This window comes from Eschscholzia californica, unplaced genomic scaffold (assembly GCF_041429995.1).
Source record: "Eschscholzia californica isolate CP2 unplaced genomic scaffold, dmEscCali1.0.p SCAF_2, whole genome shotgun sequence".
Taxonomy (NCBI): Eukaryota; Viridiplantae; Streptophyta; class Magnoliopsida; order Ranunculales; family Papaveraceae; genus Eschscholzia; species Eschscholzia californica.
Genome location: NW_028238309.1, coordinates 5,195,303 through 5,213,456, shown reverse-complemented (window position 1 = coordinate 5,213,456; position 18,154 = coordinate 5,195,303). Strand labels below are relative to the sequence as shown.

General features: G+C 35.1%; 1 protein-coding gene and 1 long non-coding RNA gene across 3 annotated transcripts; one reads left to right on the top strand and one right to left on the bottom strand.

Annotated features, from left to right (window-relative positions):
• The first annotated feature begins 3,755 nt into the window (after positions 1-3,755).
• On the top strand, positions 3,756-12,199 carry LOC147555558 (Vacuolar sorting protein 39). 2 transcript variants are annotated; one of them, XM_086663171.1, is made up of 14 exons: positions 3,756-5,328; positions 5,889-6,164; positions 6,436-6,632; positions 6,813-6,954; positions 7,172-7,444; positions 7,553-7,625; positions 7,995-8,043; positions 9,450-9,738; positions 9,858-9,913; positions 10,071-10,139; positions 10,241-10,352; positions 10,665-10,754; positions 11,273-11,443; positions 11,753-12,199. In XM_086663171.1, the coding sequence occupies exons 1-14, from the start codon at positions 4,123-4,125 to the stop codon at positions 11,843-11,845; spliced, it is 3,096 nt and encodes a 1,031-aa protein (XP_086519297.1). In that variant the 5' UTR covers positions 3,756-4,122; the 3' UTR covers positions 11,846-12,199. The 2 variants fall into 2 exon arrangements, 1 of the variants encoding a protein (XP_086519297.1); XR_015234908.1 differs by having other exon boundaries at positions 3,899-5,328; positions 10,494-10,754.
• A 2,186-nt stretch (positions 12,200-14,385) lies between these two features.
• On the bottom strand, positions 14,386-16,197 carry LOC147555557 (uncharacterized). The gene is made up of 3 exons (XR_015234909.1): positions 16,058-16,197; positions 15,604-15,710; positions 14,386-14,931 (listed from the first exon to the last, which is right to left on the bottom strand). It is a non-coding gene; the product is annotated as an uncharacterized LOC147555557 (long non-coding RNA).
• Between the last annotated feature and the right edge of the window lie 1,957 nt (positions 16,198-18,154).

The following is an 18,154-nucleotide window of genomic DNA, read 5'->3' as shown; positions in this document are numbered from 1 at the left end:
TCCGATACAACGTAAATGGCAAAAGTGTCAGAAACTGAAAAAGAGTTGAAAACTACAAAAATATGATGAACCATTTTCATGTGAAAACAATTATATATATATATATATATATATATATATATATATATATATATATATATATATATATATATATATATCCTATGACGAGAATAGTCTGTCACCGTCGTATCCTTCCACCATCTAACATTTTCAAATCTTCACGAACATTGTAAAACAACAAGATTTTAATGTCATTGTTACAACTTCATCGACGTGCAAAGTTATTTGGATACATCGTTATTTAATGTCTGATGTCGAATCAATCAGCTAAACTCAAGTACTATACATCGTTTGCATCATGTGGCTTACTATCCTACTTACAATCTCTAACAAATAAGAGGGCCTGCAATACTTACATCTCTATATTGGAATAGTATTAGTTTTTCTTTTACTTGGACTAAAGTATTATCAAGGAATGAAACTTCGGTTTCGGTGGAAATTTCGGTCGGCCCAAAAGTGGAAACGTTTTGGTCAGTGTGGAAATTTAACAAATCTACGGAAATGATATAAATGTGATTTAGTTGTGCATAACAAGACTTTCAACCATAACTAAGTATGAAAAATATGTAGTCTTGACTCTAACATGAAATACGGGATAAACTTGAAAAATAATTGGCGGGTTTGTGACAAAATTCGTTAAGTTCAGGGTTAATCTATAATAAAAAAGTAATACCAGGGGGCTGACTTCAAAAAAGATAACTTGAAGCCGTTATAGTAGGGGGTAAATATTAGAAATTTGGAAATGATGTGAGACATCCCAAAGGAGTGTTAAGGGCGCACTCTATAAGTATTAAAAGTGCCTCCCTTGTGAGTGAAGCGGGCGCCTTTTACTGTAAAGAGGGGCGCCTTTATAAATTCTCATTTAAACCTAAAAAACCCTAAAACCCAAATCGTATTCTTCTCCAGCCGACATGCTCTCTCTCTAGATTTCTATCAAAATCAATTCTAAAAACCCCCAATTTCTTGATGAATCTTCACCTGTAATATGAGATAAACTACTTGCTAAGAAGAAATGAAAGGATTTCTTAAAGATCTGAGAAGAAATAGTGAAGAAAAATGAAGATTAAACTAGAAAAATGAAGAACAAATGAAAGTAAGTATCTTAAATTGATTTCGAGCGAATTTTCGATTGATTTCGAGCGAAATCTTACACGAAACTTATGTATGTGTGTTTCTGTATACCTATATTGAAAAACCGAAAAGTTTCGGTCATTTCGACCGAAACTTTTCGACATTTCATTCCTTCACTATTATACACCGTTTGCATCATGTGACTTGCATGTGATCCTGCTAATAATTTAGGACAAATATGGCGATCGATGATACTTGCATCCTCAGGAAAGAAAATCATTCGTTTTCTTTTGACATGAAATTCAAGAGTCATTACATTCATTATATGACATGGATCCATGATAAATATATAATACCAAGATACGTCATGAATTGTATAAACCTTATCATTGTCGTCATTGAAGACATCATGGTCCTAAAGACCATAAAGACCGTTCATCACATGGAACTCATGAGTCTTTATATTCATTATATGACATGAACCCATAATGTATTAATGCCACAAGTATAAAGGTGACAGATTAAAACGGGCAAAATCGAAGCTACAGGTGTCGGAATTTGACGAATTTTTTAGAGATGGTGCGAAATAACCTTCCGTTCATTCGTTGTCGCTTTGCCCCAATCGACCCACTTTGAGGGGCAAATTCCATCGTTTAGACGAATAGTTATTTTACTATTTTTAGTAAGTGCTTTTAGTTTAGGTATTCTCTTATTTTCTTAGGATTCTAGTGTTTTATTTTCTTAAAAGTTGTTATTTGAGTTTGACTAGGTTAAGGAGACCCTAAGGCTATATAAGGAGGGATCTAGATGTTGTTTTATTCATTTAGTTTAATCAGTAACGTTCAGTATTATAGATTAAATCTTCTTAGTTCGGTTCTATAGTCTTTAGACGAAGATTTAAGGTTTTTCAGAATTTTTCGCTGCGTCATGAATATATAATATGAAAATACATTATGAATTGTGTAAGTCTTATAATTGTCGTCATTAAAGACATCATGGTCCCAAAGACATCATGATCCTAAAGACCATAAAGGTCGTTAAAGCCATCATATGGAATTCACGAGTCATTGCATTCATTACATGACGTGAATCCATCATGAACATCATGAATGTATAATACGAAGATACATCATGAATTGTGTAAGCTTTATAATTGTCGTTATTAAAGACATCATGGTCCTAAATACCACAAAGACCGTTAAGGGCATCCTATGGGGTCTAACAACTATTTACTCATATCTATATAGGTTATTTATACCCTTTACGAAGTGATGAATTTTCACCTCAACCGAGTGTTGAATTTGTGACATCTGGATTCTAAGAGCAGATGTCGAACAACTAGGCAATTAGTTGTGTTGCTAGAGAACTATCAATAAGTTATTTAACCTTTTCATACTATCAATAAATGATGAGTTTTTTTCTAGAGTAAGGTGCTGTTTGTTTTTTCAAATTTTCAGATCTGAAATCTGAATTGGAATCAATTCAGATTTCAGATGTTTGTTTTCTTCATTTAAGAAAATTTGAAATGTTATCTGAATTGGATTATTGTCTGAATTGGCTGAAAAGTAGTCCATATTTTCCAGACTTCAAAACAAGTCTGAAAACAAAAGTCCATGGCTGAAATGAGTTAAATGGCATTTATGCCCCCATATGTTTTCAAAATATTCTACCATTATTTTATTTAGAACCAAAACCACCACCAAAACCACCAACAAAACCACCACCAAAACCACCAACAAAACCACCAACAAAACCACCACATGAACCACCACCGAAACCACTACCACCACCACAGAGACCACCACCACCGATACTACCACTGAAACCACCACCACCGATACTACCACTGAAACCACCACATCTCACTGAAACCGCCGCCACCACCACCCACCGAAACTACCACCACCACCACCCACCGAAACTACCACCACCACCACCACAACCAACTAAAACCGCCACCACCACCAACTGCCCGGACTACCACCAACAACACAGGTACAAATCCCCCCACTACCAGAACAGGAACTAGACCGCCACCACAACACTAATCAAATCGGCACCACCACTAGAAACCAATCGTCACCACTAGAATCATGAACCACCAGATCTGTCGAGAAAGTGAATCGGAGAGAGAGATAGAGAGAGAAAAAAGGTTTCAGAGAGAGAGAGAGGGTTTCAAAGAGAGAAAGAGGGTCTCAGAAAGAGGGAGAAAGTGAATCACAGAGAGAGAAAGATAGAGAGAGTTTGAACCTCGCCGGACTTCATGGCCGGACCTCCATTGTGCCTCCACTGCCGGACGTTTCTTGTTGGAGATAGAAGGCTTGTTTTAGGGAGAGACGGCAAAGAGATGAAATAGAAAGAGGGGAAAGAATTTAGGGTTTGGTCTTTGGTTTATAAGGTAGGCCAATAGGGGGGAGAAATTGGGCTTTAGGTTTTATTTTTCAAAAATATTTAACAAGGGCATAAATGTCAAAATAACAATTCAGACTTATCAATTCAGATTTAAAAAACAAACATCTGACTTCTAAATTAATTTAGTCAATTCAGATTCAGCCAATTCAGTTCAGGCAATTCAGATTCAGCTAATTCAGATTCAGACATTAAAAAAAACAAACACCACCTAAGTGTCAATATGTGAGATCTGGAAGTCATTTACTCATATGTATAGGTTATCGATACTCTTTTGTACTGCGAATAAATGATGAACATGTACTAGTGTTGAATTTGTCACCTTCAAATCTTTGAGTAGATTTTCATCCGACCGGACAAATTTGTGACAACTACCAATGAAGAGCCTAAACCAACATTCGTTTCGTGGGTTAATCTTGTTGCCTTTTTGGTTAGCCCGTCTAAAAGAAATAAAAACCAGTGCGGCAGCCGGGTGCGCGCGGACCTCTCTCTCTCTCCCTACTCTCCAGTCTCTCTCTTCCCCAACAACCGATCTTAGACAGTTCAACTTCAAATGAAGCTTAACTAGTCTTCAATCTTCGAATGGCAAAATTCGAACCTAAAGATCGTACTGTTCTTGAACCTATCGCAGAATTTGATCCGTCAAAGTCATCATCACTTTTATCATTATCTTCATCTCAATCCTCTCGTTCTTTCAAAGCTTTAGCTATTTCAACACGATCACATTCTCAAACCCTAATTTACATCGGAACTGAATCTGGATCTATAATCTTACTATTCTTGAACAATTTATCATCTTATTCTGAAAAAGAAGTTAGTTCTTCGGATCTGACTCAACCAGTTAATGAAAACGGAATCAAACATGAACAGTTCAGTCTTGTATTATCAAAAATTGTATCAGTAAGTAATTCTTCTGTGGATTCAATACATGTGTTTGTGGAAATTGATAGAATTCTTGTTCTTTCAGATGAATACTTGTTTTTGTTGGATTCACTTTTATTATTACCTCCTCGAAGATTGAGTTTTCCGAAAGGATCAACTTTTGTTACTCGGAGATTGCGTGGTGTGAAATCTGGTAGTTCTTCAAGTTTAGAATTGTTTGAAGATAGTATTTCTAGGTCTGATTCATTGAGTTCTAGTAGTTCGCGGTTTCTTCAGAAATTAGGGGGAGGAATTAGGGCAAATGGTACCAAATCAAAAGAGTCTCAATTACAGAAGGATAGTAGTAATAATTGTGTTGTTGCAGTTTCTGTTGGGAAAAAACTAGCTTTGGTTGAATTTCTGTTACCAGATGATAGAAATGGCGATTCTGGAGCAGTTAATTTTGTAATTTTGAAAGAAATTCAGGGTGTTGAAGGAGTTAAGACTATGGTTTGGCTTGATGATACCATTGTTGTTGGTACTGTTACTGGCTATACACTTTTTTCTTGTATTACAGGACAAAATGTTCCATTGTTTTCTCTTCCGGATTCGTCTGGTACACCATACTTGAAACCGTTGAAGAAACACCACGAAGCTTTGTTGCTGGTTGACAATGTGGGTGTTATTGTTAATTCCGTTGGGCAACCAGTAGGCGGAAGCTTGATTTTTCGTTATGTTCCGGATTCGATTGGGAATATATCTTCTTACTTGATAGCTGTAAGAGATGGGAAGATGGATTTGTATCATAAGAGAACAGGTTCTTGTATTCAGTCGATTAGTTTTGCTGGGCAAGGAGTTGGTTCGTGCATTATCGCGAATGAGGAGAGTGGAAATGAAGAAGTCATTGTCGTTGTAACGCCTTCAAAGGTAAATCCGAGGATGATACTCTAGTTTTGTGAATAATATAAATGCAGTACTAGAACGATTTCTTACTAATTACGTCAATTTTAACATTTACCTTCTGTCATTTTCGTGTTTCCAAGTTCGTATTTATCAGCTCATATTTTATAGATTTGTTCATGCATGAGTGCTAAATAGTGTCACTTATTAGATGTAGTCGTTGCCTAATTAAATCTTTCTTCTCCTAATTCAGAATGCTCTACATTCATTTTTGTTTTGTTTCCTTCTTATGCTTAGCACCTCGTATACCAAGTTATTGGATAAAGAATAACTGACATTTTAATACTTCATAAACATAGTCATTGCTGGGGAGAATAATTTTGCTGATGCTGCTCAATCCTTGAGAGTGTTGTATAAGACGGCATTCTAACCGAACCCAAATTTTTTTCTTTGACATGGATCGTGCATAGTGATGACCGTTATGGTCATATTAAGAGAACAAAATACTTGCAATAAGCATTTTGTATTTCTGTTTTGCTCCATATGTTTATCCTTTATACTTGAGAGAACATTGTATACTTCTTCAGGCCCTCTGCTTTCGGAAGTTATCTGCTGAAGAGCAGATTAAAGACTTACTGAGGAAAAAGAATTTCAAGGAAGCTATTGCTTTGGTAGAAGAACTTGAGTTTGAAGGTGAAATGACAAAGGAGATGCTTTCTTTTGTTCATGCTCAAGTGGGGTTTCTATTGCTCTTCGATTTGCACTTTGAGGAAGCTGTAGACCATTTCTTGCAGTCTGAAACAATGGAACCTTCTGAAGTATTCCCATTCATTACACAAAATCTGAATCGGTGGTCCCTGACGGTATTTCTTTTCTTTTTTGTCTTTGATGTATTATTGCTTCATCACTGGCGTGTAGGTAGTAGTTGGTTATGAGTGATAGCTTATGTCGAAATGATTTTTTCTGTGGTGGTACATGCAAAGACACTTACCAGTGCAAGAACATGTGACCTTGTTGCACACGGTGTTCATATTGGGATTTGGGAATTACTTGATAAGTGAAACAAGTATCTTATTTTATTTTTTGATGTCTGCTATGGTGTAACTGAAAATCAGTTTTGAATGTATTCCTTAGGTTCCCCGGAACCGGTATTGGGGCTTGCACCCTCCTCCTGTGCCTCTTGAGGATGTTGTTGATGAAGGATTGATGGCTATTCAGAGAGCTGTCTTTCTTAGAAAAGCAGGTGTAGAAACTGCAATCGATGAGGACTTTCTTTTAAATCCGCCAAGTAGATCTGATTTATTGGAGTCGGCAATCCAAAACCTTATCAGGTTATCAACGAATATAAAACTTCTATTTAGTTATTTCTGCATGTCATATCACTATATCAGCCATATTAAGCATATTCTAAACTGTTATCTTCATTTCTCCATTTGTGTTGTGCTATATGTCAGTGGGTTCTTGTGATCCTTTTTACCTACATTTCCAATGTATGTTCTTTGTTGTCATAGGTATCTGCGAGTATCTCGAGAGAAGGATTTGGCCCCTGCTGTAATGGAGGGAGTTGATACTCTTCTAATGTTTCTCTACAGAGCCCTTAATCTTGTAGAAGATATGGAGAAGTTGGCATCTTCAGAAAACAGTTGTGTTGTGGTACGCAAATTTGTTATTTTCATTTGTGCCATTACATTATCTTTTTTAGCAATTGCTTTCTTGGTTAAATAAAGAGTTAAACCGAGTAATTATATATGTAAATTTATAAGTTTTCATAAACAGTGTAATGCTAGTTGTGCTGTTTAGTAGAAAGCAAAATGGTAGTTCTCAGAAACCTAATTGAAGGATGACCCTGCAACTTGGATGATCAGTGCAGGAGGAGTTAGAAACTTTATTAGATCAGTCTGGGCATTTAAGAACACTGGCCTTTCTATATGCAAGTAAAGGAATGAGCTCAAAAGCTGTCAATATCTGGCGTATTCTGGCAAGAAATTATTCAGCTGGCGTATGGAGAGACCCTGCAATGGAGAACGAAACTCAAGACTCCTGTACAAATGTGATATCTGGTCAGGAAATGGCCGCGATAGAAGCATCAAAACTTCTCGAGTTATCATCTGATCAAGATATGGTTTTGCAACATCTTGGATGGGTGTGTATTTATTTCTTCTACCGGTTTTATGAATTATGATTACGACATTTGAAGTTTTAATGCTTCCTTTGTTCAATGTCTAATTAGCACGGTCAATCTTGTGATTAGATTGCGGATGTGGATCAGGAGCTAGCAGTTAGAGTTCTAACATCAGATAAGAGAATCAATCAGCTTTCTCCAGGTAATGCTTATTCTTCAAGACTACTATATTAGTTTTGTTGCTCTAAAAACAACATATAATCAGTAGTCTTTAGGTTGTAATAAGAGGAACACCTACTTTTATCCTTGAACCATGGAGGCGAAGTCTCATGTGAATGGAAACACCCGGCTAAGTCTTTACAGCCCAAGTCGGTTAAGAGTTGCCGCGCCAAGGCCACAGCAATTTGTGAACCAAACTAATGGTCCAAACTTTTTTACTGTTATTTGTTATGTGGTTTCAAAGATGACTATACAAACATTGCTTTCCGTCATGACACCAGTAAAACGAAAATGCACAAAATATTATTTCTAGGCTGGAGACTAACCAATAGTTTTGTGCATCTGAATACAGAACGAGTAGTTGAAGCAATTGATTCCAAGAAGGTTGAAATTCTTCTGAGGTATGCTTTTACTTATCCCCTTTGTATGGAAATCTAAAGTGGCTGTGTATTTGATGTGGTTCGCGTGTGTTATATTCTCTACTCAATTCTTGTAAAATATATCTTTCAAATATTAGTTGGTTACGAAGTCTAAATCCAACTGTTTAGAGATATGAACATAAGTGGATGGGCTATTTCAAATATGTTGAACTATATTATATATAAATAAATAAACATAGATTGAAGTGATCAGTTGGTATAGCATAATGTTGCGTACTCCATTGTATTCTATTAAGTACTAAAAGAGGAAAATAGTTCTTTCAATGAAAAACCGGATTAGTTTTTCGTTCAGTGTTGTAAACATGCCAGTCTTGAGAGGAGGCATGATCTAGCTGTGATATTCCCACCTCTGTGTTTTTTATTCTGTAATTTATTATATAATTTACATAATAAAAGCGCCATTTCGTGTTATTTATGGCTATTTTTTTAGCTTTGGCATATCAGTGACATGCTTGTAACCTAATACCTATGTAGTTGGTCTCGGTCTCGGTCCGGCCGAAGGCCGAGACCGAGACGAGACCGAGACAGGCCGAGATTCTCGGTGAGACAGCAAATATAGAAAGTAGCTACATTGGGAATATAATAAGTATTATTGCTGTTTATAATATAGAAATTTCTGTACATATAGAAATTAGCTACATTTGGAATATAATATAGAAATTAGCTACATTGGGAATATAATATAGAAATTTCTGTATAAGGAAATCCCAATCTACTAAACTTTTGAAAGTTTCTAAAGAATTTATTAGTTTCTCTCTAAGGCATAAACCCTAAATATTCTATATAGTATTATTGCTGTTTATATTAGATACATTGGGAATATAATAAGTAGTTAAGATTTGAGAATATAATAAATAGTAGTACTTAGTTTAGGTCAAAGAGTTTTCCAAAAAAAAATCTAAATATTTGGAAGTTGCTGTCTCGGTCTCGGGTCTCGTCTCGGTCTCGGGTTCTCTCGGCCGAGAAACTCGGCCAAGCCCTAACTCGGGGTCTCGGCCGAGTCTCGTCTCGGGAGAGGGCCGAGACCGAGGCGAGACCCGAGATTCTCGGCCGACTCGGCCGAGACCAACTACATAGCCTAATACCATTCAGACCCTAATTAACATAAATTAATTCTTGTTGTCATGGATTAGTGGCTTGTGTGTCTTGTTATTATTTTAATTCCTCTAGCCAGTGAACAGAACATGCATTTGCAAAACAAAGAGAATACAGATCTAGACTCCTAACCTTTTAATTAAGGAAGTGATGCGCAGTCATTTTAGAGCAAATTATACATCCTAATTCCATGAACCGCTCTCCCCATGTTTGTCAAAGTTACTTTTTCCTCTATCTATTTCTTTATCATAATTAAGATTTTGCCCTCGTAGATATCTGCAATGGTTGATTGAGGATCAAGACTCTGATGACACACGGTTCCATACGCTGTACGCGTTTTCTCTCGCCAAATCAGCATTGGAAGCTGTTGAAATGGAAAGTGTTCATCAAGGCCCTGATACTAGAAGATTGAAAGAAGTGGACATTTCTGAAGTTGAAAGGCATACCGTCTATACACAGTCGCTTAGAGAAAGACTACAGTTGTTTTTACAGTGTTCGGATTTGTTTGATCCAGAAGAAGTGCTTGAGTTGATTGAAGGATCAGAACTGTGGCTGGAAAAGGTTCTTCTATATCTCATCATACATTTTCTTCTCCTCCAATAGAAAGAAATCTTAAAATTGGTTACCACATAAGCAGTTATTGTTTGCGTCCTTACGTTGACTTTTGGCTTTCGATGCAGGCTATTTTGTACAGGAAACTAGGGCAAGAGACACTGGTACTCCAGATTTTAGCCTTGTAAGTTTAACATGTGAACTGGTCTAATGAACAGAGAATTGGTAATTCTATATGGCCGGGAAGTTGAGGAATACCTGATCATGCTAACTGCTATAAATGTTCTCAGCTTATACGAATTTGATACTAGTTTGATATGTGATATGTTAACAACTTGAAGGAAGCTGGAGGACAGTGAAGCAGCTGAGCAATATTGTGCTGAGATTGGAAGACCAGATGCCTATATGCAGTTCGTTTTCCTTCTTTATTTATTTAAATTCCTTCACTACGTCTTGGATTTCTCCACTTCTGCTTTCTCTTTGTGATTGATCGATCTATGGTTTACTTCAGATTGCTTGATATGTACTTGGATCCACAAGATGGAAAGGAACCAATGTTTAAAGCTGCAGTTCGCCTCCTCCACAATCACGGAGAGTCTCTAGATCCTCGACAAGTTTTGGAGGTATCATGCTTAAATAAGATGCCACTATTTCTCTCTTTACCAAAGATGTAACTGATAAAGTGATTTAGTTTTATAACTTCATTTGAGGTACCCCACTCTTATACAACACCTTAACTGGTTAGCGATTTAACACAATTGAAGGTTTTAATCATTGAATCATGGAGATAAAACATAAGGTTAGATTCATAACTTAGAGGTTTGGTCTAGGATAGATGCAATCTCTTGTAATAATAAAACACAAATATATGAAGAAACAAAAACTTTGTTTGTTAGTTAATTGGTGAGTGTTTGTTTAAAATTCTCTACTTGCAGACTTTGTCTCCAGATATGCCCCTCCAGCTCGCTTCAGATACAATTTTAAGAATGTTAAGAGCCCGAGTTCATCATCGTCTCCAAAGTCAAGTAGGTTTCTTTTTCCCGCTGCTTCTTCATCCAAATACTTGAGTTTTTGGGAGTGACTCTTATATAGCGGAAAACAAAAAAAATGCCTTGTGGGATTCTTGAAAGTTACTAAATATAATGTGAGTATCGTTCCTTTGGATCTATTAGCCTTTCTAATCGTAGCCGGGCATTAACAAGCTCCACTAAGATATAAGAAAGCGTTAAATGGTTTAGATTTATAGCTCTATAAATGTTAATCAGCCTAAAAAGTGAGGCTCTGTTATTATATAACGAAAAACAGTTTGGGTTTTGTCAGAACTGGGGCGCGTTACTTTACTCATACTTTAATTTAAAAATAATTTTTTTGTATGCCAAAATTTTGGACACTTGCGGAGGCACATGTATTTACCTTGTCGATGTAGAAATATAGGAGTTATCTCCAATTTATTACCCCCCAAAATCAAATATCAGATGTCATAATTCTACTAATGGAGGTTATAACGAGTCTCAGATATTTACTTCAGATTTGTTTTGCGTAGATTGTGCATAGTCTATCCCGTGCGTTAAACTTAGACAGCAAGTTAGCAAGACAGGAGGAGAGATCAAGACATGTACAGATTAACGAAGAAAGCCTATGTGATTCTTGCCATGCTCGCCTTGGTACCAAGCTATTTGCTATGTACCCTGACGATTCTATTGTCTGTTACAAGGTTAGTAATCTTTCAAATTGTCAATATCTGTATAGTATACTGGTAACAGTAACAGTAGTACAAAATTTTCAATTATGTACCATGGCCAACTTGTTTTGCCGAGTGCTCTCTTTTTCTTGACTAGAAACGCGACCACATATTCTTTGCAACAATTTGGTACCTCTTTGTGTACATATATGAGGCGTTTTATATTAGTCTCTAGCAATGGATATTCGGCTCTTGCGAACCAGTGACAGTCGCGAAATGTATGGAAAAAAGTATAGATGATTATGCAACATTTTCTCTCTCTTGATTTGCTTGGTATTGCAGTGTTTCCGTCGCCAAGGTGAATCAACATCAGTTTCTGGTCGTAACTTCAAGCGAGATATCATAATCAAGCCAGGGTGGCTAGTGACTCGATAGCAGCGGTCTTTCGCTGCCAGGAGTTCCATTGGTAGCTCGGAGAATTATCACTAGATTTATATTTGTTCACTTATGTTGACAATCTCTAATGGATCTCTGACTACCAGGTGTGCATTATTTATCTCTTTCTGTAGTTTTCGTTAAGGTAAAAGACGTCTCTACTAAAAGAAAAAAGAAATAGAAGTTAGTGTCTAGGTTTAGGTATAAGTTGAAATTACATCTCACCATCACTTTCAAGCTTAGGTTTGTCTTCATTTTCTTTTCTTTTTTTGCTAAATCTGAATTCTATTAATGTGTAAATTTACTTATATAACATGAGTTGTTATATTGCATCTTTTTTTAGTTTTTGATAAATCAAACCTTAGAACAAGTCTTGTTCTCATATTTTACGCTTACTTTTAGGGAAAAACATGCGTGTAAAGATAGCTTTTTCAAGTATATAACTCCATCAGATAAGATAAAAACATCTAACTTTATACATAAATTAATAAAGAAACAAAACCGAACTTCAGTTCATTAATGAAAGCTATTAGTTTAGTATATAAATTAGTTAATAATCACTTTTGTATAGACCCAAATTATTTGTTTCTGAAGTTAATAAAAGTCATTGCTGAAACTTGTCACAGAAATTAGAACTATTAGGTTATCAGGAAAGAAAACTCAATGACATAGTAGAAAAAACAAAAATGATGCTATGCCCGGCGGATTTCCCGGCCCAATCCCGGCCATCCGAGTTGGCACGCCAACCGGGCATAGCATCATTAATTTTTTTTTTTTTTTTTTTTTTTTTTTTTTTTTTTTTTGATCCATCGGAAACATTTCATTAAAATACAAAACACGGGATTTGAAGCATGTTTCAAAATTTACATATTGGTCCCTCTAACTATATAGAATTCAAGTTGAGGCCATTCTTCATTAAAATACAAAACACGGGATTTGTTTAACTTTCCCTGTTTTGCTTCAAAACTAGGGTTTGCTGCCAACAAAAAAAAAAAAATTAAAACCTAGGGTTTCCTTGATTTGCAACTCTCAACTTGATTCCAGCTCGGTTTTGGTTCAAATTACTCGATTTCAGCAAGGTTTCTCTCTCTAAAAACCGCTGTTCTCAGGTCGGTTTAAACTCAAAACCACTTATTTGAATCCCCCAAAACCGCTTATAAGCTTTGCTCCCTTACTTCAAAACTGCTTAATACCTCCATTATTGTGATTTTAAGCTCCAATTTGGTCTGTGAATTGAACCATGAGTGAAAAATTTAGGTTACCAGAAGGAAAAGAAATTGAAAGAGTACATGAGATGATTATTTCTGTTGATGAAAATCATGATGGTTCTGTTGATTTCTTGGAATTCAAGAATATGATGAAAGGTGTTGTTCTTCAACAACAACCTTCTTGATACTTTTAGGGTTTGTTTTTGCCCTAATCAGATCTTTTGGTGAATTTATGTAATTCATGTTTGTAAGTCAATTGGAGAATGAAACTAACAGATCCCCCATTTCAAGATCTCTATGATTTTTTTCCTTTTTGGATTTCTTGTGATAGTAATTTCTTGGCATCAAACTTTCATGGCAACTCAAATTCTTCAATTTGGGATATTCATTAATCTTTGATGAATCAATTTGGACTCGTGATTTAGAATAAATTGATTGGACAATTCAACATCCACTATCGAGACAATAAGACCCAAAAGCAAAGTAATATGCCTATAAATTACAACCACTAATAAATAGATGCCAAAGTCAGGTTGTGCTTGATTTAACTTTCTAGGTGATATTATGGTCCATATGATAAATGAAGATTGTGTTCCGTAATATTTAGTCGAGACTTTAGAGTAAAGGTAGGAAACCATAGTACAAACTACCAAGTAGGTTATTTAATTATTAAACGAATTAGAAATGACCAAATACAACCCACCAATTATTTAAGGTAATTTTCTTGTGAATATATTGTATATTGTGTGTATGTATCTACATGAGTTAATGAAATGATCTGATATATACATACCCATTCTTAACTAATTACTATTTGTACACCAGAGAGAAGTACTACTAAATGTATGTATAATCTGGTTTTTAATTCTCTTTATTTTGGCTGCAGAAATGTTATACTCATCAGAGAGTGAGGATGTGGAATGTTTCGACAAAATGACCGAGAATGACATTGGCAAACAAAAAGAAGAATTGTGCGAAGTTACAGTACCAACTATAGGTTTGGAGTTGAACAATTTGGATGAAGTGTATGCCGTTTGTCTTGCCTATAGTCGAAAAGAAGGTTTCTCACTCAGAAAACGATCAACTAAAAGAGAAGAAGGGGTAGTTCGATATGTTACATTGACTTGTGCGAAGAGTGGGACAACTAAATCAGTAGGTAGCAATCTTATTGAACAACAACCTAGTAGTCGAAATGGGTGTAAAGCCAAAATCTGTTCGAAGTTGAATGAACGTGGGAAATACGAAATAACTAGTGTTATACTAGTGCCGGCTAGTGACGTGACTGGACAAAAATTAGAGAGACATAATGAACATTCTGTCATGGTCGGTAAATAAGCCCTACTTGAATACTTCACAAAATATTAATATTGATGATGGAGTAAACAAACTCTTACTACTGTTAAATAGACATAATGACATTGACTTTCTATTGATAAGTTCGTAAACTAACACTACAATAATATAACTAAATCTTGAGCCAATGCTCTTTAACTTAAACTCTGCAGTTCTCATAAGATCCTTTAATTCTTCACCCTGTTGATAACTCTCCACAACTTTACGACTCTTCGAAGGGCTCGAACTTTCTTTCCTGTATGAGTGATTCAAAGAGGCAGCCATTTTACAGTTTCTCATCGACAACCCTCTTCTGCAACCAGTTGGTGATTTCGGAACGTTTGGTTTGTCAATTACCCATGTTCTAGTGTTGTCAATCTCTAAATCAGAGGGATTGTCACAAGAGAAAATGGACTTATTTGTGCGGACCCATGGGCTTTCAACGAAGTGGACTCTGATGCCGTTGTACTCTTCTTGTGTTGAAATTACCCTCCATCTCAAACAATTTGCATATTATACTGTAAATTTGCCGATTGCATCATGTTTCTGCCATTCAAAAATTGAAACTTAAATCATCTTATATAAATTGCAATGAAGTACAAGGAGATGTTTGTTTATAAACTACAAATTACAGGAACAATGAAATCAAGATGGGTAAGTTTAGATCTTTGTGTATAAACTAAAACTAGGTACACATCATATAGTTGTGAATTTGTGAGAAGCAAAGAAATGAGCAGTGAACTTTATGGAGGTAATAGGCCTCCTAAATACTGTCAGGAAACCCAGGTTTTAAGTCTAATACTGCAAGAACGATTGAGGAACATGGATAAACATAAAGTAACATCTAATTTCTTTATGATAAAAGATACGAGCGCAATCTTCTAACGTGTAAGAATTGAATTCTAAGGATGTCAATGCACAATGATTGAGCAATAATCGATTTAATAACATAAAATCAATTTCAGAACATACATCTTAGTACATATAATCGAAATTTCAGAAAATACATCTTAGTAACATATAATTGAAATTTCAAAACATATAATCGAAATTTCAGAACATATAATAATCGAAATTTTAGAACATATAATGTATTGATGTTAAAACCGAGTTACTGTTAAGAGAAAATCAAACTTCAACTTGTCCCAAATTAGATTTTAGGTTTGTAGAGAGATTTTAACATCAAAATTTGAGAGAAATCAAGTGAAGATGCCTTACCTGATCTTGGTTGGACGTTGATTTTGAAGAAAAATTCGAGTTCAAATCGATGTTGATGGGTGGAGAGTTTTCCCTAGCTCGGTTCAAGATGGGTTTGCCCTAGTTTCCTGACTCAGAAAATTGCATCTTAGTTTGAGTGACAAAGAAAGTGATAAGAATTTATGGATACACCTTTAATATTAAAAATCATGGATAATACATCTTAGTTCGATTTCATAGTACTGAAAGTTGATAACTTACCACACACATGAGATGGGTTTAATATTAAAGGTGTTATCAGAGGTGTTTTTAAACAAAGGGGCGGAATGATGCATGATTTCTACTCTGAAAAATACAACGAAGAAGAAGAAGAACGAACTGGTTCTTCAATGGGAACTACTACCTAATAAAACCCTAGAATTTTACTAGGGTTTAGTTATGTTAATCGATTTTGAGTAAAGTTGGATGAACTTACTTAGAGTGAAGAGTGGAATGGAATCGGGTGCTTTTGAGTCTCCTTGGGTTGGAATCGAGTGAAGAAGAGGTGGAGAATGAAAATGGTGATTTTGCCCTAGCTGTTGTATGAAAAGGGAATGAAATCCCGTGTCTTTGTATTTTCATGAAGAATGGCCTCAACTCGAATTGTATATAATTAGAGGGACCAATTTGTAAAACCCTCAAAATACCCTCTTCACTCTCAGATGAGTCATGATGCTATGCCCGGTTGGCGTGCCAACTCGGATGGCCGGGATTGGGCCGGGAAATCCGCCGGGCATAGCATCATTTTTGTAGAAAAAAACACTATGTTTCAGTTGAGATGTACTTGTCAGAAACCCAGTAGAAGACTAGAAATAGAGTATGAAAGAGAAAAATGGATGGTTTGTTGATTTGTTCTGTTATTATGATTGTATTAGGTTTATATCATCATAATATATAATTTTTTTCAGCTTCTTCACCTAACATCGAAAGTGAAAGCACCTCCTATATATATATATATATATATATATATATATATATATATATATATATATATATATATATATATATATATATATATATATCAATGCCTGTATATTAGTTTGTCATCAACGATACAATAAAATAGCTCGTTGAAAACGTATTAGGTAACTTTTCAATTAATAATGATATACAATTTGACGAGGCTGGAGTTTGGATAAGTGAAACTTGTGGGTTCGAAGGGAAATTAAAAAGTATTTGTGTTATTTTAGTTGAATGCTATTACCTGTGACCTCTCACACCCCAAAGCAAGCATGTAACACGTCTGATGACTTAGAGACAAAGTTCAGTTATGGTAGAGTCTCTCGACCAGTCACACCTATACAATAGCCTCGAAGCCTTAAACAAGATTTGCGGGCTCACAAAGTTTCACTATCTCAGAGTCTCGAGTAAAAACGGCGACCACACATGAACTCTATGACCCCTTAAAGATTATTTGAAATATATTTGTACAGATGTAAGCTTATACTAAAAATTTACTCTGACAACTTTATAAATATGATTATTGGTGTAGAGAGGCATCATGAAGCAACGGCCCATTCTAAGAAAGATTAAAATTTCATTAGTTGTTAAAATCCTGATAAATGTTTAATTAATACAATAATTCATATCGATACAAACTAAGGTGGCGAACTAAACTAGTTACTTTGAATCTCCTTTTCCTTTTCTTGGATTGATTAGGAAAGCATGGAAATTGTCTTGCTGACTCTTTCATATGGATAATTTAAATGTCTGATAATGATGACACTGCATAAACTACGTAATCCTTCAAAAGAATTAGGTCAACTAACTAGAAACTCCTCAAGTTACAACTGCCCAAGTTAGATAAGTGTATACCAATAGTAAACCATAACAAAGTCTAAGTTTGAAAAATATGAAAATGAAAAGCTTCAATCTGATCCAACAGTAATAGATACTGATGTATATTATATATATATATATATATATATATATATATATATATATATATATATATATATATATATATATATATATATAAACCAAAAAACCTTAACTTCTATTATTACTATTATAACCAAAAACATAATAACTATATAAGCAAATGAAATTATTTTTCGTGAGTTCATCGGGTGCCTCACGTGATTCATATGCATATCAATAAATTGTTTTGTCGACTATTTATCACTCGCCTATTCCAAACTTTAAAAGATGTAACTATCTATATAGAAATGAATGTATTATTTTCACAAAAATATCACCTAAAATACAGGATTGTTTTAGTTCAGTGGGTATTACGAAGTTGAAGGTAGAGAATGAGAAAAGCCAAATACTGCTAAGAAAGATTAAAGTTTAGGTGCGATAGCGAAGTGGGCTAATGGAATTTCAGGAATGGAAAAAAAAAAAACAGGGCTAATTATAAATGAGCAAATCTAAAATCGATGTTTACAAAAAAAGACAATAACAAATCCCTTTTCTGTTGTCGCTTTCGTTGTTTTATTTCTCAAAAGTTTTTTTTTCTCATTATCTTCTTTTTTTGGAACGCGTTTTCTTTTTTTCTTACACTGTCATTTGGTCATAATTTTGACCATATAAC